The sequence below is a fragment of the Vipera ursinii genome, assembly GCF_947247035.1.
Source record: "Vipera ursinii genome assembly, chromosome: 4".
NCBI classification, from domain to species: Eukaryota; Metazoa; Chordata; class Lepidosauria; order Squamata; family Viperidae; genus Vipera; species Vipera ursinii.
In genome coordinates this window covers 26,308,282-26,332,564 of record NC_139514.1, presented here as the reverse complement: position 1 = coordinate 26,332,564, position 24,283 = coordinate 26,308,282, and the positions used below count along the sequence as shown (strand labels likewise).

Genomic DNA, 24,283 nt, shown 5'->3' with positions numbered 1-24,283 from the left:
ATTACACTATCTACAAATGTACACTAGAAACAAAATATATACATGAGGTGATACAGCAAACTCCAATACACAGCAATTACAGCAGGAAACAGAGAAAGACTCCAGCAAGGCCTTCCTTTTTATACTCCAGCTCTTAAAGGGATACAGACTCCTGCTGAGTCATTCCTAACATTGCATCATTCATCTCACATTATATAAGTTGGTTAGCTTGTAAATCATTACCTTGACAATGGAGCAGAATGTGATATGTGCTGTTTTGGGAGCACACATAACTGTCTGCACCATTGCTTTCTGTGCTCATTGGAGCTTCTGGATATTCTTCACAGACCTATAAAGAGACTCCCTGCATAGAATTGCATTTTAAACTCAGCTGTAGTTACAACTAGAGTAGCTGGCCCTGTACTCCATAATAAGCCACACAAAAAAACAACATTGTGGCTTGATGGCCATATCATCTAAGACTGTGTAGAATTATGGCTTAGAATGGCCCTATAGCAAGAAAGGCAGAATAATACTTGTTCATTTATACATATAAATAAAATAAATTAACACAATAAATGGGTCAAGTCAAAGTGTTTTACAGTCAGGGTGTCTGCATAGGGAGAGACTCAAAAAGCCAATTTGTGCCAGTACAAATACTGACTTTTTTGACCCCTCTGTCCCCCACTTACACCCCGCATATGGATGCCTCTAGTTTACAACCTAAACTTATGGGACAGAAAGGAGCCATGAAATGAACCTTCCTGAATTTCATTTTAAATATAGACTTGCACATATCTTGTGGAAGACTTTTGAAGGGAAGGAAAATATCATCAATACAGCTCCTTAATTTTCTTGTTCTTCTGCAGAACACTGCCTTAAATGCCACTTTCTATTGTCTTCCAAATAAGGCTGCTTGCTTTGTATATATTTAGTAAAGCAAATAATAGCTCTTTATTTTTTTTCCTGATTTACTTTTAAAGATCATATGAATAACTTGTTAATGTTTGATGGTATGTAATAATAGAAACTTCATAAAGTTTGGTGAATGGGTATGAGTACAACCACATTCCACTATAATGGGTAAATGTTGCGGCTCAAGAGACCTGCTGGCCCTATCACAACTAAGAACTGGTTGGACCAGATTAGGGTTGTGTCATATGATAGATCTTCCCTTCTGACCAATCAAATGCCATTGTTCTTGGGTGCCTTGGGCACTTTTAAAAAGTGACTGGGTGGGTTGGCACAGCAAATTGCTTGGTTACAGAGTGAAAGAAGGTGAGTAAACTTATTCTTGAATTTTTAACTAAAGTGTCTTTTCCTATTGTTAAATCTAAAATATTTGTAAAGTTAGTACATATTAATATCTAACACTAATGCGATCAAAACAAAACTTGTCACTGGGTTTGCTTCCGTTTGATCATGCTGGCTAAATAGAAAACTCTTAAATTACTTACATACTTTAAGTTTAATCTAAATGTGGGGCGTTGCTTTAAGCTTTTTATTTTTATGTTTCTTAGAAGAAACAAGTTACGATACTATTGGTGCTTAATGTAGGTAAGAAAAACTTGTAGAATGCAAGTGAAAAAAATGTAAGCCTTCTTATTGTTTTTGAGCAAACAGTTCCTTTTTAATCAGGAAAAGCTAACAGAAAGTGATGCCTGTAAATGGATGTTATAGCTTTATACCTAATTCAACTTATTTTACAGACGATTTCAGCATTTTCCTTGCTGAGTTATATGCAATAGAGTAGCTGACAAAGCACCATTTTGGACTGGTATCAGTTTGAAAAACTGATGTGTCGTGTTCTGTACATTCTTCTAAACTTTGTGGGCCATCTATAATTCTTTTGGATGGTCCCTTATTCAATTACCCATACTGTATTTACACTCAGATCCACAGCTGAATACTTAAAATATCCATTAAACTTGATCTTACTTGGAAATCTTATTCAGTTCAGTGAAGCGTGTTCCTGTATTTAAATGGTTAATATCTATCCATATGCTACTAAAACTGTCTTTTTGTAATCTTCAGCTGGGCAAAATGGTGCATCATAGGGTAACAATTTTTGAACCAAGGTACCTCAAATGGGCTAACCTGAAGAATGTATTCTAAGTTTGGAACCTATTACTCTTATGGAATTGAAATTTCAACAATCTTCAGATCAGTTGTATTGGTCAAGTTATGGTCAGTGCAGCACCTCTGTGATCAACCATTATTATTATTATTATTATTAATTTAATTTGTATACCACCCTTCTCCCGAAGGACTCAGGGCGGTGAACAGGGCAATACATATTAAAAAACAAGATACAAAAATTAAAAATGAATTAAACACAATGCCCATGAATAAATTAGTACACATTAAAAGTTAAAACCCAACACCATCCCATCAGGCCAGGCCAGCTTGTTCAAAAAGGTAGGTTTTAAGATCCCACTGGAAGGAGCGGAGGTCAGGCGCCATCTGGAGCTCGACCGGAAGATGGTTCCATAAATCCGGTGCACCCACAGAGAACACCCTCCCCCTGGGGGCCACCAGTCAACATTCTTTGACCGGTGGCACCCTGAGGAGGCCCTCTCTGTGGGAGCGTACTGGGCGGAGGGAAGTTGACGCCGGCCGCAGGTGCTTCCCAAGGTATTCCGGACCCATGCCATGTAGGGCTTTGTAGGTCATTACCAACACCTTGAATCTCACCCGGAAGACAACTGGAAGCCAATGCAGCTCGCGGAGCAGAGGTGTAACATGGGAGTGTCAGGAAACTCCCAACACAACTCTCGCGGCTGCATTCTGTACCAGTTGGAGCCTCCGAGTGGTCTTCAAGGGTAGCCCCATGTAGAGAGCGTTGCAGTAGTCCAGATGAGAGGTCATGAGCGTGTGAGTGACCGTACGTAAGGCATCCCAGTCTAGATAGGGCCGCAACTGGCGCACCAGGCGGACCTGGGCGAAGGCCCCCCCTGGTCTCATCATTATTTCTGGTGCTCTCTGCTAGCTTCCCACAAGCAGTCAATGGGTAAGCTGGTAGGAAGTCAAAAGTTGCTCCTGTTCCTGCTGCTTTTTTGCCTGCCCATGGTCATTCTGGTTACCAGTTTAGGTAAGGAAATATCACTGAAATCATGACCCTATGGGTTGTGGGTTGTATAGCTTTTCATGAAGTTTGATTTAGCTGTCATAAGCTTCTTGTCAAGAGACTTAATTCTTACACAATAGCATAGTTTGTATAACTTACAATTAAAAGTTGGGCAAAGACAATTTAAGCTAAATTTTCCTCAGCTATTAAGAATCTCAGTATAAGATTGAAAATATTTCCAGTTATATTTGCAAATATTAAGATTTCATGTATTTATCAACTCTTTTTTAAAGTGCCTTTTTTCTTCAAGACACTGAACTGGATCTTGACTTTGTTCAGTTCATTATTATGGTTACTAGTTTGCATAATATGATAAATAAGATATAACTGATAACAAATAAATGTTCAGTCAAAAATTTAAAAAAAAACACTTGAAGGAAAAAGGATACCAAGCCAATTGTTGTTCTTAATTTAGTTGCATTTATGTAAATTCATTGAAATCTAATGATGGTTTTATCTGGATACAATCCAGATTTTCCAATGGACCTTACTCCTTTAATATAAGGACAATGAACAGCATGGTGGCCTAGTGGTGAAGACACCTCCCACTCGGAAGGTTGAGAATTCAATACTAGGTAGTGGCAGATTTTTTTCTCTTAGGGTGCAAAGAAAAAATATCTGCTGCACACTCTGCATGGTGTCAGGAAGGGCATCCAGCCAGTAAATGCTCAGCTCCATCCAGGTGCTCCAACTCTACCCCAAATTAAGGGATTACACGGTCGTAAAAAAGGAGTTAGGTAAATTCATTGAAATGATACAATCCAAATTTTCCAATGCATTTTACTCATTTAATACAAGGATAATGAAATCATTAACTTAAATTTGTCGTATATTACCATTTGCAGTCAATGACAGTCAAAACAGTTGCTGGCAGATAAGATGACACCTTAAGACTATGTTGTCAATACTATATAATAGCCATGTTTGTCAGTGTGATTGATGTTTTTGTTGTATAAAGAACACAATAAAAAACCAAATTCCTTTTTGCTTATTCTGTTAAAAGCTCTAATAGTAACAAGTTAAATGAAAACAGGACAATTTTTTAAAAAGATGCTAAGTATGCTTTGAATATCATCTCATCAAACAGTGTAGATGGGGGCTGGTGATTTAATATATTTGAAGTGTCATCAGTGTAACCTTTTCCATTATGATAGTCTCCAGATATGTGTTGGAAGTCACAGCTCCAGAACTTTTAGTCAACCATTGACCATGTTCATGGGAGTTTCTGAAGTATTTTGAGTATTTATATATTAAAATTTGAAAAACACTATAAATATCCATAGCTGTAGTGCACCAAGTATGCTGAGTTTATAAAGGTTTAGGACAAGGCATTGTCTGCTACCAGATAACAAATAAGTAAAAAGGCAGCATGGTTTCAATGGAAAACAGAAGTTTGTTTCTAATGCAATGAATTAGATTCAGGGCATGTCACTACAGATCTGTGTAATGTCAATGAGGGATTTGAGAATACATTGCCAGTCCAGAGAAATTTTGCATTTGTTTGACTATGCTTGGATGCTTCTCAATTGGCAAATTGTTCTAGCATCTGGTATCAGCTCCCTATTCTAAAAACTGATGAGTAACCAACTGAAACTTACAGTTAACAGGCACTATTTGTGATTTTTTTTTTCATTGACAACCTTGCTGAGCTTTAGCTGGAAGCTCCAAAATATATATGAGCAATATACCCTGATTATGAGACAGGATAGTCAAGGATTGATTAAGCATATCCCATCCCATTGCTAAGAGTAAACTGCATTCATATATACACATTCACTCGGAGTCACGATCAATAAATACAGTACAGCTTGCTTGTAGCTAAGTAAATACAAGAGACAAACAGAGACCAGGGAAGAACTTTTTAAAACAGCTGCATTTATCTTGCTCCAAATATTCATTAATAAAAAGCACTGAGAAGTTATGGATTGCTCTGGTTTCAGCAGCCCTACAGATTTCATTTATAGATTTCTGCTTTCTGTGCCTCAGTATATTTTCTTTAAGACATTATGTCTGGACTAGTGCCATACATGCAGATAAATGCAAATATATATATATATCAGTACTATCCATTCTTATGGAGTATAATAAATCTGGGATTGTTATTTTGTTAAGTGTGATAGGTTGGTAAACAGCATTTTGAGCACTAGTTATAAATTGACTGCTATGATGGGCATGACCAGTTACAAGACTGCTTTAGAAGTACTGCATAGTCCATCTTCCTGGCAGTTGGCAGCAGAGCAGTCAGTACTGGCATAGGGCCAAGGTTAAATATTTATTTTATTTATTTATTTAATTAAATTTTTATACCGCCCTATTCCCGAAGGACTCAGGGCGGTTTACAGGGCAACATAAAATATGATATAAAAATAGTATAAATTAAAATAGATTAAATTACATAAGCCCAACAATTAAAACAATATTAAAAGCTAAAACCCCTTCAGTCCAGGCCTGATAGATCAAAAAACCAAGTTTTCAGATCCCGGCGAAATGTACGCAGATCGGGGGCGGTCCGAAGTTCCACCGGTAAATCATTCCAAAGGGCAGGCGCACCCACAGAGAATGCCCTCCCCCTGGGGATCACCCGCCGGCACTTCTTAACCGTCGGCACCCTGAGAAGGCCCTCCCTGTGGGAGCGCACAGGACGATGGGAAGTTGATGCCGGCAGCAGGTGTTCCCTTAGATAATCCGGACCCAAGCCATTCAGAGCTTTATAGGTCATTACCAGCACCTTGAATCTCACCCGGAGGGCAACCGGAAGCCAATGCAGCTCACGGAGAAGAGGTGTTACACAGGAGTATCGGGAAACTCCCATAACAACTCGCGCGGCTGCATTCTGCACCAGTTGAAGCCTCTGCGTGGTCCTCAAGGGCAGCCCCATGTAGAGAGCATTGCAGTAGTCTAGCCGGGAGGTCACGAGCACATGGGTGACTGTGCGTAGGGCATCTCAGTCCAGATAGGGCCGCAACTGGCGCATCTGATGGGTTTATGAGCAAGTAGCCACTGCTGAAGTTGTAGCAACTCTATTCCTGAGGAACTCTGAGGAAGAAAACAATAGCACATAATTCTTCACAAATGGCAATAAAACCCATGGAAACAAGCTTACAAAGAAATAGTGTAATCTTTCTTTTAAAGATGAGGGCCCCAGGTCTGGAGGTGATTTTTTTGGCTACAAAGCAAGAACAAAGAGCATTCTGAAGTAGGTCTAGGCAGTATATATAATTGCATCAAAACCTTTGGAAAAGCAAGTTGCTGATTGTAGGCAGAATTGGTGGGGAGAGCTGGGAGCTGATTGAAAAATCTTAGAATGCAAACATGAAATGACTGCAAGAAAAGCTGAATTTTGTTAAAATGGAAATGACATGGATTAGGAGAGGGGTTCTATGAGTAAATGAACTAAAATAGACAGGAATGGGACATTTTCAATAAATTCAAAATGTTGTATTCTGGAAGTGAAACCCAAATTTTAAAATGGAGTGTAATTTCTATCAAGTTTCAAGGTTAGTCTCTTAGTTTCTTGATTATACAGGTATATGCATCATCAATGGAAGAAGAAATAGATGAAGAATTATATAGAAAATTACCAGAAATAGTAGATTCAGTACCAAAGAAGCATGTTCTAATAATTTTTTGTGACTTTAAAAGAAAAGTTGGAGAAAAATGTATATGATTGGAAAAATTAGATTAGGAACCTACAATGATGCAGGGCCCATTTTCTATATAGACGTCTAATGCATTATTTAAATATAAAATATGGTTCTACACCTGGACATCTCCAAATGGACAGCACCATAATCAAATAGATTACATAGCAAGAGATAGAAAAGTTCTGATGAACTGCTAATGCTGGATGCAGATTGTCGATCAGTCTATCAGCTACTAATCACAACAATACAAATACGTATCTGACAGAAAAAGTCTAGAAAATTTCCAATCCCAATACCTAAAATTCATTCCATAAAAATATAACTAAACCTGGACCTAGCTTTGTGCTCTTTGAACAATCAAAGGAACCATCAATTCAATAATTACAGGAAATCAAGCCAGAATGTTCACTGGAAGCAAGGATCTATTTGAGCTGCTGGTTCTATTACTTCAAAAAAAATTATCATTTCCATCAACAATGCTCTGATTTTTAATGTTATCTGTTCCTTTACCTCCATGATATTGCAATTATCTTTCCCCCTTTAAACATATTATGCAGTATTTTTCTGCTTTGTCTTCCATGGTAATCATTCTTTTCTGCATATTTATCCAGTTTGCAGGAAAAAATAACTTCATTATCCTACCAAACATTTTCCTATTAATATACTTGTGGGATTCTGTAGCATAATCCTTCATGCCTTGTTCCAAAATGTTTCCTCAACATCTTTCCTTACATCCACTTCCCATTCATTTTATTAGGAGATTATATTCTAATCAGGTTTTATACAGGTCTCATGCTTTCACTTTCACCGGCATTCTTCCTTCTTTTTTTTCATTTTTTCACTATCCATTTTCCCTCCAAGTTCAACTCTGGATGTTAACAAAATGTTGACCTGTCTTATACACTGAGCCTGTCATAACTCTCATATTGCTCACTAATTCTGTCTTTCATCACAGACAATCAAATAAATAAAGCTTTTATATTTGCATTCATATATACATATGAATAGACTTATATTCAAACACATTTAAAACAAACTTTTAGATGTTTTTCTAAGCAACTGCTTATCAACAATTACCATTCTTTTTCATTTAATTTCATTCCTGTATTTCTGAATTGCCCAATCAGTTTTCTATACTATGCTGTCTTTTTCCCAGTCATCCATTCATGTCATCTTATTGAATATTCTTTTCCCTGAATTTCATTCATTCAGAATGATCCACAATTTTTCCCATAATTCTTCCATTGTTAGTGTTCAATGGATGTAGCATCCAGCTGTCACCACCGTATGGGTGCATATGCGCACACGCGCCCACACATACACAAACACACACACACAAAATTATACCACTTCATCCTTTCTGCCATTCATTTTAGCCCTTTCATTCATAAATGAAGCATATACTTTCACTTTTATGCATGTACTCATCAACTCCACTCCACAAGATTAGTACAACCTTCATTCAGATCCTCCCCTTCCCTCTTTTTTTCCTTTTGGTTTAACAGCATCACAAGATATCTGTTTTTTCCTTGCTTACATTTCGTTTATTACTTAAGGCTCTTTATGTTTATTGTTCTTATCATTTGAGTTTCAGTTTTTCCACCCAACAGGGTCATCAGATGCACCCTCAGATATTGATCTTTGCCTCCCATCCCAGCTTTAATTGGTTAAGGTTTTAGCACATTTTGGCTAGCATGCCTTCAGTGAAACCAATGCCCAATTTTAGCCCAAGCATATACCTGCTGCTATATTCAGGTTATAATCTTTAATCTAGAGCAGGGGTAGGCAACCTTGGCTCTTCTTGGCTCAGGAATTCTGGGAGTTGAAGTCCACGAGTTATAAAAGAGCCAAGGTTGCCTACCCCTGATCTAGAGAGTCAGCATATTCTTCTTTATTACCAACCTATTAGGTGGTGTTGTACTAACAGACAGTTTGGGTGCTTCATTATTTCCCCAGTGCATCTTTTGTATTTTGTGTCACCCATATACACTAACGCCAGTCTGGTCTAGTGGTTAAAACGCCAGGGTAGAAAGCAGGAGACTGTGAGTTCTGGTCTCACCTTAGCCATGAAAGCCATCTGGGGTGATCTTGGACTAGTAACTCTCTCTTAACCCAACTCACCTCAGAGGGTTGTTGTTCTGGGGAAAATAGGAGGAGGAAGGTATGTTGGATATGTTCACCAACTTGAAAAATGAAGGCGGAATAAAGGCAGAATATACATAAAATAAGTAAATAAGCAAACAAACTAATAGCTAAGAATGATCTTAAATATGGTGCTGAAAACAAATATTCCTAGCTCTTACGAGTCTTCAGGGCGTCCAAATGTTCAGACATAATTTGTTTAGGGAAAAATTAGGAAATGAAATATTTTACAGTGAAAGAACATTTCCCATTACCCAATGGAATTTCTGAGTGTGCAAACTGGGAGATTGTAGAATAAGGTTCAATCCGATAGAAGATTCTGTTCTCAACCACACCCTTTCAAAAAAAAATTCTCTTTTATACAAGGCTTCTGAGGTTTTGGTGGAGTCAGGGTGTTTTCCCACTCTTTGTTTACTTGCAAAAAAAAATTTGTTGGTTTTTAAGCTTTGGTTCTACAATTGTTAAAAGCAGCAAAGCTCAGTTAGGAAGTTTCACACATAACAAAACAGCCAGTTCCAGGTCATTGCTTTATTTGAAAAGAGATACCTCTACAGGCGTGTAGCTGACTTGTCTTGATCTCCGAAACCATGTGTTACAGCTGAGATATTGTATTAGCATGGTGATATAAACAAGTCTAAAAGGGACACGGTGGCTCAGTGGGTTAAGACGCTGAGCTTGTCGATCAGAAGGTCGGCAGTTTGGCGGGTCGAATCCCAAGTGCCCCATAACAGAGTGAGCGCCTGTTACTCGTCACAGCTTCTGCCAACCTAGCAGTTCGAAAGCACGTAAAAATGCAAGTAGAAAAATAGGGACCACTACGGTGGGAAGGTAACAGCGTTCCGTGCACCTTTGGTGTCTAGTCATGCTGGCCACATGACCAGGGAGACGTCCTCGGACAAGCGCTGGCTCTTCGGCTTTGAAACGGAGATGAGCACCGGCCCCTAGAGTCGGAAACGACTAGCACGCATGTGCAGGGGAACCTTTACCTTTACCTATAAACAAGTCTAAAATGCAAAAGTTTACCAATGCCAGTAAACAGTTTTGGAAAGGCTGAACTAGTTATGGATATTCCAGTCTAGCAGTCTCTAAGAGTTTGGAGCTGTAACTATGATAATTTCTCAGCCATTCATTTGTTGGAAATAGTGGATGTAGAATTTTGGGAACTGTAATTCAACATATCTGAAGAGCATTGAGTTATGGGAGCTGATTTAGACATAGACATTTCATTCTATATAAAGACAGAACAGAATTAATTATACTGCTAATTTTTTTCCTCTCACCTTTTAACTTTGTATTACTTTGTGTTATATTATGAATATTACTAGCATCAAAGGTGCTAAAGAACCCTTGGGCATCTCAAATTTTAACATCGTTATTTCAGTAATCTTTAAGCCATAAGAGATTCAGTGCTTTGTTCTTATTTTACTTATCCAAAAAATAAAGCAGAACACAAATTCTCCATATGATTTTTGGAGCCTTTCAAAAAGCATGTTAGCAGCTGGCAAGCAGTAATAATAGCTCTGATAATAGATTACTAAGCAAGAGATACTAAGAATTAAAAAAATAAAGGGAAAAGATCAGTACACCAGCTGCTCAGTGAAGAAGGCAAAATATTAATAGGTAATACAGAGAACGAACAATTACTCAATGTGGTTCAGTTTTCTCTAGCAGATATACATGTTCCATCAGGAAATTGAGAAGTGTAGGATGAAGGAGCAGGACTGAAATTTGAGATTATACAAATACGTTTACAGAATACCCATTCATTTTGAAAAAACTTTAAACTTGAAGATCAAGTCAGTTACTTCCTAGAATGTTGAAGGAATTTGCTAATTATCCAGCTGAACTATGTACTATGTTTGAGAAAAACTGGAGAATTAGTAAAGTGCCAAAGGAGTGGAGGGCAGTAAAAGTTCTCCCCAAGGGCTACAGGAAATTTCAGAAAATTTCAGTTTAGAATATTGTTAGGTATCAATCTGAAATATTTTAAAGCCAATCTGTAAGGATTTAATATGTAAACATTTTGAAAACAAAGGAATACTTATTAGAAGCTACCAAGAAATTGTGAAGAACATAACTTGACAAAGTAATATCTCATTTTTTTATCACTTCCTTAATAGACTGTGGAATGTTATATCTATATCTTGGCTGCAGCAAAAGATCAGACAAAATTGACTTAGCAAGCTGATTATTTATAGATTGCAATAAACTGATTACATGGCTGGCTTACAAAACATATGGTTATCCATAAAATTAAGAGAATGGTATTAGGTGGTATGCCACAACAATCAATCTTATATGTGACTGAAGAGAATGCTTATCAAATTTTCAGATGATACAAAATCAGGTAAGGTAGATTTGACACAGAATATAGAAATAAAAATCTGAATTATAGTTTAAAAATAACAGAAGAAAATATAATGGATATAAGTGCAAAGTTCACAGTAAAAAAACAAAAACAAATCATAGTATAGGATGGCAGCCATCTGGTATGCCAACTGCACATGTGAAAAAGATTGTGGACATACTTGTCTGCAGATGAATATGATCCAGCAGTTTTCATCAAGAGAATCATAGTCTCCAGATTACAGAAAGTAATCATTCTAGTCAGTCCTGCTTTGGTTAGACTCATCTTGACTAGTAAGGGTTTTCCCAGTTTGGGACACCATATTTCAGACATGTCAAACTCACAACGTCACGTGATGTCGTGCAAGGTATCGGAACTTTTTCCCCATTGCCATCAATGGGGTGGGCACGGTTTCTTCATGGCACGTCCGGCCTACGGGCCGGCAGTTTGACACCCCTGCTTTTAATCTTGAAAAAAGGATAACTCAGGAGAAACATGATAGAACTCTTCAAATATCTGAATGAATATCGCATTAAAGAGAGTTAAGTTCTTTTTCTCTCTTATGAAAGAGTATAAGACACAGTTGCTGGATTTATGTTACACAGGGGCAGAATCAAACTAAATGTAGATAAATCTTCAGAAATGGCAAAATTGTAGTATTTGATCAGGGATAAAGCAAGTACTTTTATGACATTTTGCTGAAAATGTAAAAAAATAAAATGTTGATTTCTGAGTTTGCTGATTTAAAAGATTGAAAATGAGATAGAGGGGAACCGTGTAATTTAATCAGAGAGAGGGATAGTATGTTGTTCTGCAAATGCGGTAAAGAACATTGGAAGACTTCTCCATCTTTTTCTTGTCATCTTTATTTGTACTGTTTTGTTCATACTTTTTTCTTTTTCTTTATATATGTTCTTATGTTTAACTTTTATTTATATAAAAATCCTTATTAAAATTATATGTAAGCAATAGATTTATTGAAAGTATAAGAAGGAACCAAGGATTGTATAATGTTAAAAGGATATCCACAATCCCCCCCCCATCTCATAACTAAAAAAAAAAAAAAGAGCACCACACTTCATCCATACAAATATCACTGAATTTCTCTTCTCCTCTGAAAGAAATAAAAAATGATTGGAAAAAAATAGGGAAAAAAAGTAGTTCTGCATAGCAGTAGAAAAACCTGCCTAGTAGTCTTGCTCCTGCAAGTACATGAGAGAATGGTGGAGAGGGTGTGTAAATTCCATGGAAGATTCTAAGGACTGGAATGTTGAGTAGAAAGTTTAAGAACTTTAAGACATTCAACCGGAATGTTACTTTCCTGGTTTCCCTTGTTCTAGCTGCAACTGGCTGTTTGAATTATTTTCTCAGCCGGATCCATAACAGTGGCTGCAACAGAATTTCTGATGGGTGTGACTTTCTCACCCAAAAAGGTTGAATCAAGCTTGCTGTAGGCTATCTGCTGTAAAGTAGGAAATAACATATTCAACCATAAAGCAGAAGGTGTCGCCCAGGATTGAAGGAACCTCACAGGTAGGTGTGAGAAACTATGAAAAATCTCACTCATTGCATTCCTAGGAATGGTATAACATGTAAGAAACACAATACTTTTAATTCTAGCACAAATAATCACATGGAGAAATGAATTACATGAATTGAAGCATGTAGAATGGATTCCAAAATTATAACAGAATTCAACTGAGGTAGAAATACAAATATTTTCTTACAATATATGTGTTCAAAAGCTTCATCAATTCCTAAGTAATAATTCCCACCTAAAAGTTAATAAACATTTTATATGACTCATGGTTTTCTGTGAGGAATGAATATGAGAAATGCTTCACTTAAAATGCAATTCTCCAAATGTAATTTTGAAAAGAAGAATCTTTTCAGTTTGGCTACTATGGAGATTTATTTATTTATTTTATTTATTTTATTGCATTTATATACCGCCCTTTCCCTGAGGACTCAGGGCGGTTTACAGGGAGTTAAAAATCAACCATACAAAAGTTAAAAAACCAATTTAAAAAAGATTAAACCAACCCTGTACAATTAAAAACCCCAATTAAAATAAATTTCTCCTCAGCCTGGGCCCGAGAGCTCAAAGAGCCAGGTCTTCAGGCCCCGGCGGAATGATCGGAGGTCAGGGGCAGTCCTCAGCTCTACTGGCAGCTGGTTCCAGAGGGCAGGCGCCCCCACTGAGAAGGCCCTATCCCTGGGTGTCACCCGCCGGCAATCTCTTACCGGCAGGACCCTGAGCAGACCCTCCCTGTGGGAGCGCACTGGGCAAAGGGCATTTGATGCCGGCAGCAGGTGTTCCCTCAAATACCCCGGACCCAGGCCATGTAGGGCTTTATAGATGATAACCAGCACCTTGAATTTGTCTGGTGCCATTTTAAATACTGTATGCTTTATACAGGTGGTAATATTTGATATTTTTTATCCTGTATATTGTGTGGGTCAGAAGGAGAGCTGAGAAAATATCTATGGACTCCCTCACATCCTGGTTATAAACTATTTCAACTCCTCCCTCGGGACGCTGCTATACGACATTGCATGTCAAAATAACTAGACCAAGGGACATTTTTTCCCCTTGTGTCATCAATCTGTTGAACACCTAATCCTCACAGTATTGTCTTATGTCTATTTATCCATGTTGTATGGCTATAAGTACTATTATTATCTTTCTCATCTTCTCTAGTACTCCCTCTTATTGGCATCATTATGATTATTATTACTCTGTTGCTTTGAATGTACACTGAACACTTTTGCACTGGAGACAAATTCCTTGTGTCCCTAATCATACTTGTTCAATAAAGTATTCCATTCCATTCTATTCCATCCCTCAGAACTAGAAGGATTATAAACATGTTATTCTTTAAGAGTACAACTTTATAAATCCTTGGTAAGACCACAGTTTGCATCCAGTTTTAGTCATCACATTACAAAAAGATGTTGACACTTTGGAAAAAGTGCAAAGAAGAGCAACTAAGATTATTAAGGGCTTGGAGACAAAACATATGAAGAGTGGGTGCAGGAACTAGCTAGTCTAGAGAAAAGAAGGAATAGAGGTGACATGATAGCAATATTCCAGTATTTGAGGGGCTGCCACAAAAAGGAGGGGGTCAACTTATTTCCCAAAGCACCAGAAAGCAAGATAAGAAACAATGGATGGAAACTAATCAAGGAGAGAAGCAACCTGGAATTAAGGAGAAACTTCCTAACAGTGAGGACAATTAATCAGTGGAAGAGCTTGCCTTCAGAAGTTGTAGGTGCTTCATCACTTTTTAAGAAGACTGGACAGCCACCTGTCTGAAATGGTATCTAGGATCTCCTGCTTGAGCAGGGGGTTGGACTAGAAGACCTCCAAGGTCCCTTCCAGCTCTGGTTGATTAAGATATTATTTGCTAATGAAGTGAGAACAGGTGTTCTTTCCTGTACAATTTTAAAAATTATTGTAGAACTGCAGGATTGTTTTGTTGTGATTTTTTAAAGTCTTTGAGGCTTTTTTGGGGGGAAATGGCCGAAGATTGTGTGGCTTTCAGGGTTCGAAAGAGGAGGAAAAGACAGACATTTTGAGAGAACCTGCAGTATTAACACATGTATAATTCCTTTCTAGATTGGATTGCAAACTAAAGATGGCAAAAGGAGATACTGGTGTGCGATGCTTTCAGGGCTTACTAATTCTGGGAAATGTTGTCATAGGGGTAAGTAACTTAACAATGGCTTCTCCAAAAATATATCGCTGTCTAGGTTCACACATGATTAAACCATGATTCTGAAAAAATAGTTTTGTAAGCTACAGTTGATTACATTGATATATCACACTGCAGTTTATAAAACAAGCTAAATCTGAATTCCAAAATTTGTAATCTATAATATATGATACAAAGAAAATACAAAAGTAAATAGTGGGAAGGATAGGAAAGGGGAAAGCGAATAGAAAAGTGGGGGAAGGGGAAAAAGAAAAAAAGTCATTGACCTCCAACTTCCTTTGGTGCAGTAAAATAGAATATCAATATCAAGCATCAACTCTTTAACTTTTACAAAATAGTAGCCATTTCAATAACAACAGATCTATCTAATTGGTAAAGCCCAAAACCAAAATTTCAATTTTTTCCACTCAAGCACAAAGTCCAGAAGTGGTTTCCTTGTAACAGTAAAAGTTTTTGTATTTTTTTTTCTTTAATCAAAACAGTCAATTTAGCTATCTCTGCTAGCTCCATCAGTTTTTGCAACCGTTCCTCCATTGTGTGAATCTATGTAGTCTACCATGTCTGAAGGTAAACTAATCTTGCTGCTGTCAACATATATAACATCAAGTATCCAATTTTTTTCCAGGTCTTTGTCCATCAGCTCCAAGAGAAAAAGCCTCTGGTTTTCTTTCTTTATTGACTTTAAGAATTTTCTGTATTAACATATGAATCCTATTCCAATATTTTTTTGCTTTATCACATGATAAAAAGTCCCTTCTTTAAACATAAACAAGCTAAATCCAAACCAACAATATATTTTTTTTGGTTTAGTTGAAATTTGGAAATGAAATTTGCTGTGGTAATTTTATTTTGGTTTAGTTGAATGCATGAATCCAGTCATTCCCTTTCAAATTAACAACTGGTTGTTGCAGTGTGAAGGATTTACAAAGGTAGTAATGGATACCAAAACACAGTGGGGACTTTTGATGCTTTTTACTACATACAGTTATTTACAATAGGAATAAAAACACAGTTCTGGTATCAGGTTTCACTCCCAGATTTCCCTGTGATGACTTTCCCCATCTATCTCTTTTCCTTCCTCCTCTTCCATTTCTGTCTCAATCCCTTGTTTCTGGCCTTGGTAAGAGAGAGAAAAATGAAAAAAAACTAAACTGATCTGGAATGGGAATAGTGGGGTGTACTTAGTGTTGCCTGACCTTTTTTCCAGCTCAGTTGAACACCTGTGTTGGCAGAAGAACTTCTCTCAGGATCTTCTGTCCAATTTTTCCAAACCAGGGCTTCTCTACTGGTGGCTGATTCCCCTTCTTTCCTCCAGGGTCTTGGGCGAGGCCACCAATTGCATCCAGCCAGATCCCTCCTTCCCCTCCTGAGTTGTGCATCTTCAATGGAGCTTGTTCTTCTGGGTCTTCACTTCCATATTTCCAGGGAAGCCACCCTTTCACCACTGCTTTCCTTTCCCCAAACAACAACCAATACTTGCCTGGAAGTTTCACTTCACTCCTCTCCAGCCTTTCTCACTTCCCCTTCTCTGTTCACTCCAATTTTACTCTTATCTCCACTCTCCACTACCCTCTGTCTCTCCAATTCAGGGTTACATTGGCAGCATGTCCTGCAGCGATCGAGATGGCTGTCTCCCCAGAGCTCTATTACCCAAGACCTATATACCTCACTGCCCCAATGAAACTGCCCCTGAAAATCTCCCCACACCAGACCTGGCTAGCAGCCAGGTCAGTTCATTCGTAATACAGAAGCTGCCCTTCAAGGCTGAAGCTGCTTCTCTCCCACCCACCCCTTTTTTCTCATTCCTTATTCTGGCCCATGCCAGAAGAAGAGCAGCCATGCTAGGCTGTAAAATCCATACACTACACATAACAGTTGAATGTGGAAAACATATTCATTCATTCATTCATTCATTCATTCATTCATTCATTCATTCATTCATTCATTCATTTATATTATTGTGCTTTGATTAATGTGTTTCTATAGTTTAAATGGCATATTAGGATTAGGAGTGTGTGTGTGTGTGTGTGTGTGTGTGTCTATGTGTGTGTATAAGCCTGGATGTATACTATGTATTTCCTAATTCAGCGTTACTTTGAAATGTAAAAAATGCAAATGTGCTTTTCATTTGAGGAGACAAGAATAACCGCCTATTGTAAGTGAGAAATAACTCCTCCATTTTCTTATAAAAAAATCAAAAAGAAAATGTCTTTGTTGAATCAAAGCATACAAAAGTAGCATTTCTTCTAAAAAGTAATAAGTAAAGTAAAGAAAATATAATTGGGATAAGTGTCATGTGACCAACACAATGGCGATTAAAGAGAAATTGGCACCAGTTTGAGGAAAAATCATTTTCCATTCAAATGAGTCCAGAACTGAAGCAAACACTTGGAAGCTAGAAGAATGGAAGCTATGCAAGATATCTGTAATGCTCCAGTTACAAATTTCTATAAGTATTTTTTTTTGATCTGGAGTATCCTTTTTTGTGAAAGAAGGAAGCATGAGATTCAAACAGAGTATTCTGTTTGACTCAGATGTTTGCCTTAAAAATGAATGCAACCATTTTGAGAATGTTCTGGAATGACTCATGTGTCTCTCTGGTTTCAGTGTTGTGGCCTCGCACTCATGGCTGAATGTATATTCTTCGTGTCTGATCAAAACTCTCTATATCCACTGCTGGAAGCTACGGACAATGATGATATCTATGGTGCTGCCTGGATTGGGATTTTCACTGGTTTCTCTTTCTTTTGTGTATCTGTTCTCGGTATCGTTGGTGTCATAAAGTCAAGCAGGACAATGCTATTAGTGGTAAGTTTGTAGCAACAAAAGGTATTAGTGATCTTACAAACTAAGAAATACATTCGCTAGCTATATATGTTGGTATATTCTTGTGCTTTTTGTGCAAAGGGACTTCTGAAACAGTGATAATACCATGGGAGACAGTAATGAATAGGTTGTCAAGGAAATACTGTGTTTGCAGAGTTTCAGAGACTGAAATCATTATGTGTGCTGGCACTTCTTGCACAAATAAAAAAATAATGACAGTTTTAGTTTGTTAGAAGTAGAAACCTTTTGGTTAAAGGTATCTTTGCATGCTTTCCTGCCAATCACTGTGACATGAATAAAAAAAGAAAAAATGATTTTTTTTCTAGGTCTTCAGTTTTGTCATTTTAGGATGAGACTGTTATCAAAGGGATTATATCCACATTTCTTTAGAAAGAAAATATTCCCATTCAGTACAATTAAAAGTTAAATAACATTTTTGATTGACTTCAGGCATATTTATGCAACCAAATAGGGCAAGAGGAAAGTGATTATGATCAGAACTGCATACCGTAGCTACATAATTTTTGCAATAGTCTTGACCTAGTGGCTGGAGGGCTATCATGGTCTAGAGATAAAAATCTAAGAAAGATGGAGAAGTTGTCAGTTCAGAATCAAATGGACTGTAGGACTCTACCAGCTTTAATTCTCATATTTAAAATCTGAGGTGGAATGGTTCCTCTTGGATGCACAGATCCCTGGTCAAGAGATCTTTGCCCAGTTTCAGGTGATGCATCATTTGTGGTCCTACATGGAATAGGGTGCCCTGAGAACAATCACTCATCTAGATTACTGTAATTCTTTCTACATGAACTTTAGTTGAAGAGTATCCAGAAATTTCAGTTGCTCCAAAATGCAATAGCCCACACACTTCATTCTTTGTTTTGATACTGCATGTTACACCCTTTCTGCAAGAGTTGCAGTGGTTAACAGTATATTTCTGAGTGCAATTCCAAATAGCAGTCACCAACTTTATTCCAATATGGTTTTAGGTTTGGGTATCTTTTTTCCCCAGGTAAATTCTGAAAACCCAACCTGAATGTTGAAAAAAATATCTGCAAGAGTACTTATCTACTATGACCATGATTGGGGGACCCTTACAGTAGACATTTTCTATTGGGCTTTCTCCTATTGAATATCCTGCCTCCCATTCTTATGGTCTTACAAAAAGTTGTCAATAAGTGGCTCTTCCAGAAAACTTTTGGGGATAGATTATGGACCTATCACCACAGAATTAGCATTACATGATATGTTTGATATTGATATCTATATGATCTATATCAATATCTACTTCAATATAGATATAGATATAGATATAGACAACACAATAATTCATACATACACATACAGCCTACAGGCCAAATGAATTGAAGATGTTGATGGATGGATGGATGGATGGATGGATGGATGGATGGATGGAAGATAGATAAATAAATCAACAAGCAACTTTCCTATATATTTTGACAACTTTCCTATACAATTGAGAAATTCATTTCTATCATGATATTATTCTCAAGTTAGAATATAAAAGTTGAAAGGGACCTTGGAGGCCATTTAGTCCAACCTCCTGCTCAGGCAGGAAACCCTAAGCTATTTCAGTCAAATGGCTGTTCAGTCTCTTCTTAAAAACTTCCAGTATTGGAGCATTCACAGCTTCTAGAGGCAGGTTGTTCCACTAATTAATTGTTCTAACTGTCAGGAAATTTCTCCTTAGTTCTAGGTTGCTTCTCTCTTTGGTTAGTTTCCACCAGGTGCTTCTTGTCTTGCCTTCAGTTGCTTTGGAGCATAGATTGACTCCCTCTTCCTTTTGGCAACCTCTAAGATATTGGAATATTGCTATTATGCCACCCCTCGTCCTTCTCTTCATTAAACTAGACATACCCAATTCCATATGTTTTAGCCTCCAGTCCCCTAATCATCTTTGTTGCTCTTTTCTGTGCTATTTCTAGAGTCTCGACATCTTTTTTACATTATGGTGACCAAAACTGGATGCAGTATTCCAAGTGTGGCCTTACCAAGGCATTATAAAGTGGTATTAACACTTCATGTGATCTTGATTCTGTCCCTGTTAATGCAGCCTAGCACTATTTTGGCTTTTTTGGCAGCTGCAGCACACTGCTGGCTCATATTTAAGTGACTGTCCATTAGGAATCCAGGATCCCTCTATTGAGCAAGGTATCACGTATACTATACCTGTGCATTTGAGTTTTTCCCCCTAAATGTAGAATCTTACTTTTTTCACCATTGAATTTCATTTTGTTAGATAGTGACTAATGTTTAAGTCTGTCAAGATCCTTCTGTATATTAAGCCTATCTTCTGGAGTGTTGGCTATTCCTGCCAGCTTGGTGTCATCTGCAAAACTGATGAGTTCCCCATCTATCCCCTCATCCAAATCATTGATGAAGATGTTGAAGAGCCCTGAGGCACCTCACTACACACTTCCCTCCATGTAGATGCAGTTCCACTGAGGACCACATGCTGAGTATGGCCAGTCAGCCAGCTACGAATCCATCTGGTGGTGATGCTGTCTAACCCATATTTTTTTATCTTATCAAGTAATAGGTTGTGGTCTACTTTATCAAATGCCTTACTGAAGTCCAAGTAAATTATATTCACAGCATTCCTCTGGTCCACTAATTTTGTCACCTGATCTGTTTTTGAGAAACTGAGGTTTGCTTTTAGTGATGACTTTGTTTGCCTTTAGGTGTTTGCTGATTTATTGCTTGATTATCTTTTCCAGAATCTTCCCAGGTATTGAGGTCAGGCTGATAGGTCAGTAGTTTCCTGGATCCATTTTCCCCCTTCTTTGAAGATGGGAACTACATCATCTCTTTTCCAATCCTCTGAGAGTTCCCCAGTGCTCCAGGATGTTTGAAAGATATAGTTTAGTGGTTCTGAAAGATCTAATCCCACACACTATAATAAAAATGGCAAATTATTCTGAAATTTATAAAAGTCAAATTGGAAATTACCAAGAAATGCTTGGGTTCTTAATAGACTCTTAGCAAAAAAGCTTAGACCCTAGTAGGAAAATAACCTTTTCACAAACAGCAGGGTTTAGTAATTCCTCAATAGTACATGAAGTAAATTCCAATTACACATAGCCTGTTCTCAGTTTTGACATTCAAAGTATAAAGAAACTACAGCTTAGCAGAATTGTCCACTTATTGCTGTAAGTACAAATGGAAAAACAGTTTGGCATCTTGAGATTAGCAATAAAGTTATTATTATGGGAGACCTTATCTTCCTTTTACCCCAAGATTTTTTTAGAAATAAATATAGGTAGTTACAAAGCATTGAAATGGATTCAAATGTTAATGTAACAGTAATTTCAGAAGAAACAGATAATCTTTTCTAGGTTGAAGTGTGCTGATGTTGCCTAAAGCAGCTCCAGAGCTAGGATAATGTATTGCAGATATACAAAAGTAAATGCTTGTGGTATGTGATTTAAAAGATTAGAAACTAATAACCTCTATAGTAGATTGTATTAGACAAAGTATGTCTAAATACATACCTCATAGAAGAACCTTTTAAGTGCCATCAGGTCATTGTTGACTCTTAGTAACTAATACATTTAATACTTAGGAATATGAAATCTGAAAAACTATTTTTTTCAATTAAAAGAAGAAATGGGAAGATAATAGTAAATACATATTTACTTATAAAACATATTTCATTTAAAATAACTTACATGTTATATAAAACTTTTATTTTAAGTCCACGGGGTAATGAAATTATGACAAAGTTTCAACATGTTGAATTGTATTGGAATCTGTAGTGCAGAATGCCTTTTAAGCTTTAGTAAATTAGCAAGAACTAATCTTGAAAATTATTAATAGTTAATTTTATATTGCAGTAAAGTTATACTAAGGGACGCGGTGGCTCAGTTGTTTAGGACGCTGAGCTTGTCGATCAGATGGTCGGCAGTTTGGTGGGTTGAATTCTGAGTGCTGTGTAACAGAGTGAGCGCCTGTTACTTTCCCAGCTTCTGCCAACCTAGCAGTTCGAAAGCACGTAAAAAAAATGCAAGTAGAAAAATAGGGACCACTACAGTGGGAAGGTAACAGCGTTCCGTGAGCCTTTGGCGTTTAGTCATGCTGACCACATGACCACAGAGATGTCCTCAGACAAATGCTGGCTCTTCGGCTTTGAAATGAAGATGAGCACCAGCTCCTAGAGTTGGAAATGACTAGCACGCATGTGCGGGGGAACCTTTACCTTTACCTTTAAAGTTATACTACATAAACCATAAACTTTCTAGTGTATATTAAGCAGAGTACTATACAATGCCAGTTGTAGGACAATGCCCAACTAGTTTTTAATTTTTGTGAAAATATTTTGCAAAAAAACAGGAAAATTATTTAGCAAACTTTGGCATAAACCCTCCTGTTGATTTTATGTCCAATTTTCTTTAGACATAGAAAATGATGCACTATAAGACTGATTGAGTTTTTATTGGTAGCAGCAAGGTTTATTTCAAAACATCAGAAAACTGATGCATTTAAAATGGTCTTAAAAGGATAGAAAATAGCTTTATCTCAAATCATTAGCACTTCAATGAAGAGCCTTGAAGGATTATATAAATTGGGATAGATACAGTATATCCATGTTTGGACACAATTTCTTAAGTATATTAATAAAACTGTTCCTAAGATTATCCTTCTGTGCAGAAATTTCAATGAAATATTTACATAGATCCTTCTCATTTCTCTTTAAGATTAAAGAACATCAAATTTATTTCCTTTTTTATTGTTTTCCTTTGTTGCATTTTCTCCTTCTTTTAAGGTAGGACTTTTTAAAGTTTTTTTGTCTCAAACTTTAGATTTGCTAGTTCAACAAAATGCGAGTTCATGTTACATTTTGAATGGTCAAGGTAATCCTGTTTGCTGTTCATAAGGAGGCTACTTCAAGAACTAATGGTGAAAACAATCCCTGGCATTAGAATACCCAGAATTTGGAGAAAATCAGTATTAGCACTCAATGCATGAGAGCTTTTAGGCTTTACAAAATGCAGTGAATAGATTAGACAGAGTAGCGGGCAAGGCAAGCTTCATTAAAGACATCAATCATAACATGTTGACATGGATTTTGCAGGTCATACTGTCCTACAAATGCAAAAGATGGTTCTCACTGTGTATTTGCCAGATAATGTTTGGAATGGTTTATTATTTGTATAATAGGCAGTATTGTTTGGTGGATAACATAATCACAGAATGCTACATTTTGCAAGTGGATATTATTTTTAATAGACAGGTTAATGAATGGATTTGTATGTTTTGTAGCTCCTGAATATCTTACTATAGGAAAAACGTTTCATTTTTCAGGTATGGTTGAAGTAGTTGTAGATCAGATATGATTTTGAGCACAGTGTTTCCAGCCCATACTATTAGCAAAGGAAAATATGGTGTGCAAAGAGCTCAGTAAACAACTGGTTACTCATTTGTGACTGTATTGTCAAGAATCTGGTTCACGTGGGTTTCCGGTTTGCGCATGCAGCACTGGTGGATGTGCCGGGAGAAGCTCCCCCCCGCCATCCAGTCTTTCTTCCTCAGAGGACCCTGCAAAGGGTTAAAAGTTGCCCTGGAGTGGTGACCTCTGTGAGGAGGCTATCTCTCTGCGATCGTGGAAGGGCAGCAGCCCTCCGTTTGATCCGGAGTTACTCCTCTGGCCTGAAGAAGAAGAGATCGGCCATTAACATGGCCAATCACTAAGCCATTCCCTGCCGAAAGCCAAAATCACTATCAAGCGCAACAAAGCAATCTGGAGGATTTGGGTGAGACCTTACCCTTCTTACTTCCCTGATTACTTTCCTGTGGGACTTTCTTGAAAATCTTTTCCTCCCTTCTTGAAAGATCGGTGACTGCTTACTTGGGGATTTACAACCTTAAAGCCTCAAAAGAAATCAAATGACTAAGCTAAATAACTAAGCAACCCTATCTGTACCTCTGAAATTTTTGGGCCACTAAAAAGTTTTTCTTGCTTATTTTTATGGGGACCTATTACCCTATTTACTACTAAAAATGAATTAATTGGATAAAAGACTTATATTATATTAGTCTGCAAAAAGACTGTAAATGCTATTGAGGACATCTTGTGGCGAAACCTGGTATAGCAAGTAAACCTTTTTTTTACTCTGAGATCTGGCTCTAACAAATTTGTCCTTGACATTATCTTTAAAGATAAAAAGTGGGAATACTTGGCACTGACAACAACCTTTAGGAATAGTGGAGGTGGACTTTTATTGACTTTTATTAAAATAGCCTCCACTAAAGGCCTATTTGTAAAATACTAAAGAAATGGAAGAATATATTCCACCACCTGACTATAAACCCATACTTGATACAATTTTGGCAATGACTGCAGAAATAAAAGCCAGACTTAAAGACAAATCTGACAGAACAAACTCACCAAATGAGAGTCTTACTCCAATTGATGAACTGACAATACAAAAATGAGCAGAGGATGAGGAATTTAACAACAAAACAGGGGACTTTAAAGTACAAC

General features: G+C 37.3%; 1 protein-coding gene across 2 annotated transcripts in view; it reads left to right on the top strand.

Moving 5' to 3' along the window:
* Positions 1-1,221: 1,221 nt before the first annotated feature.
* Positions 1,222-24,283, top strand: part of UPK1B (uroplakin 1B) — a 62,417-nt gene continuing 39,355 nt past the window's right edge. For both annotated transcript variants that reach the window (XM_083361899.1, XM_083361898.1), the window contains exons 1-3: positions 1,222-1,257; positions 14,859-14,946; positions 17,563-17,763. In XM_083361899.1, the coding sequence (XP_083218025.1) occupies positions 14,878-14,946; positions 17,563-17,763 (270 nt within the window). In that variant the 5' untranslated portion in view covers positions 1,222-1,257; positions 14,859-14,877. The remainder of the gene's footprint in view (positions 1,258-14,858; positions 14,947-17,562; positions 17,764-24,283) is intronic.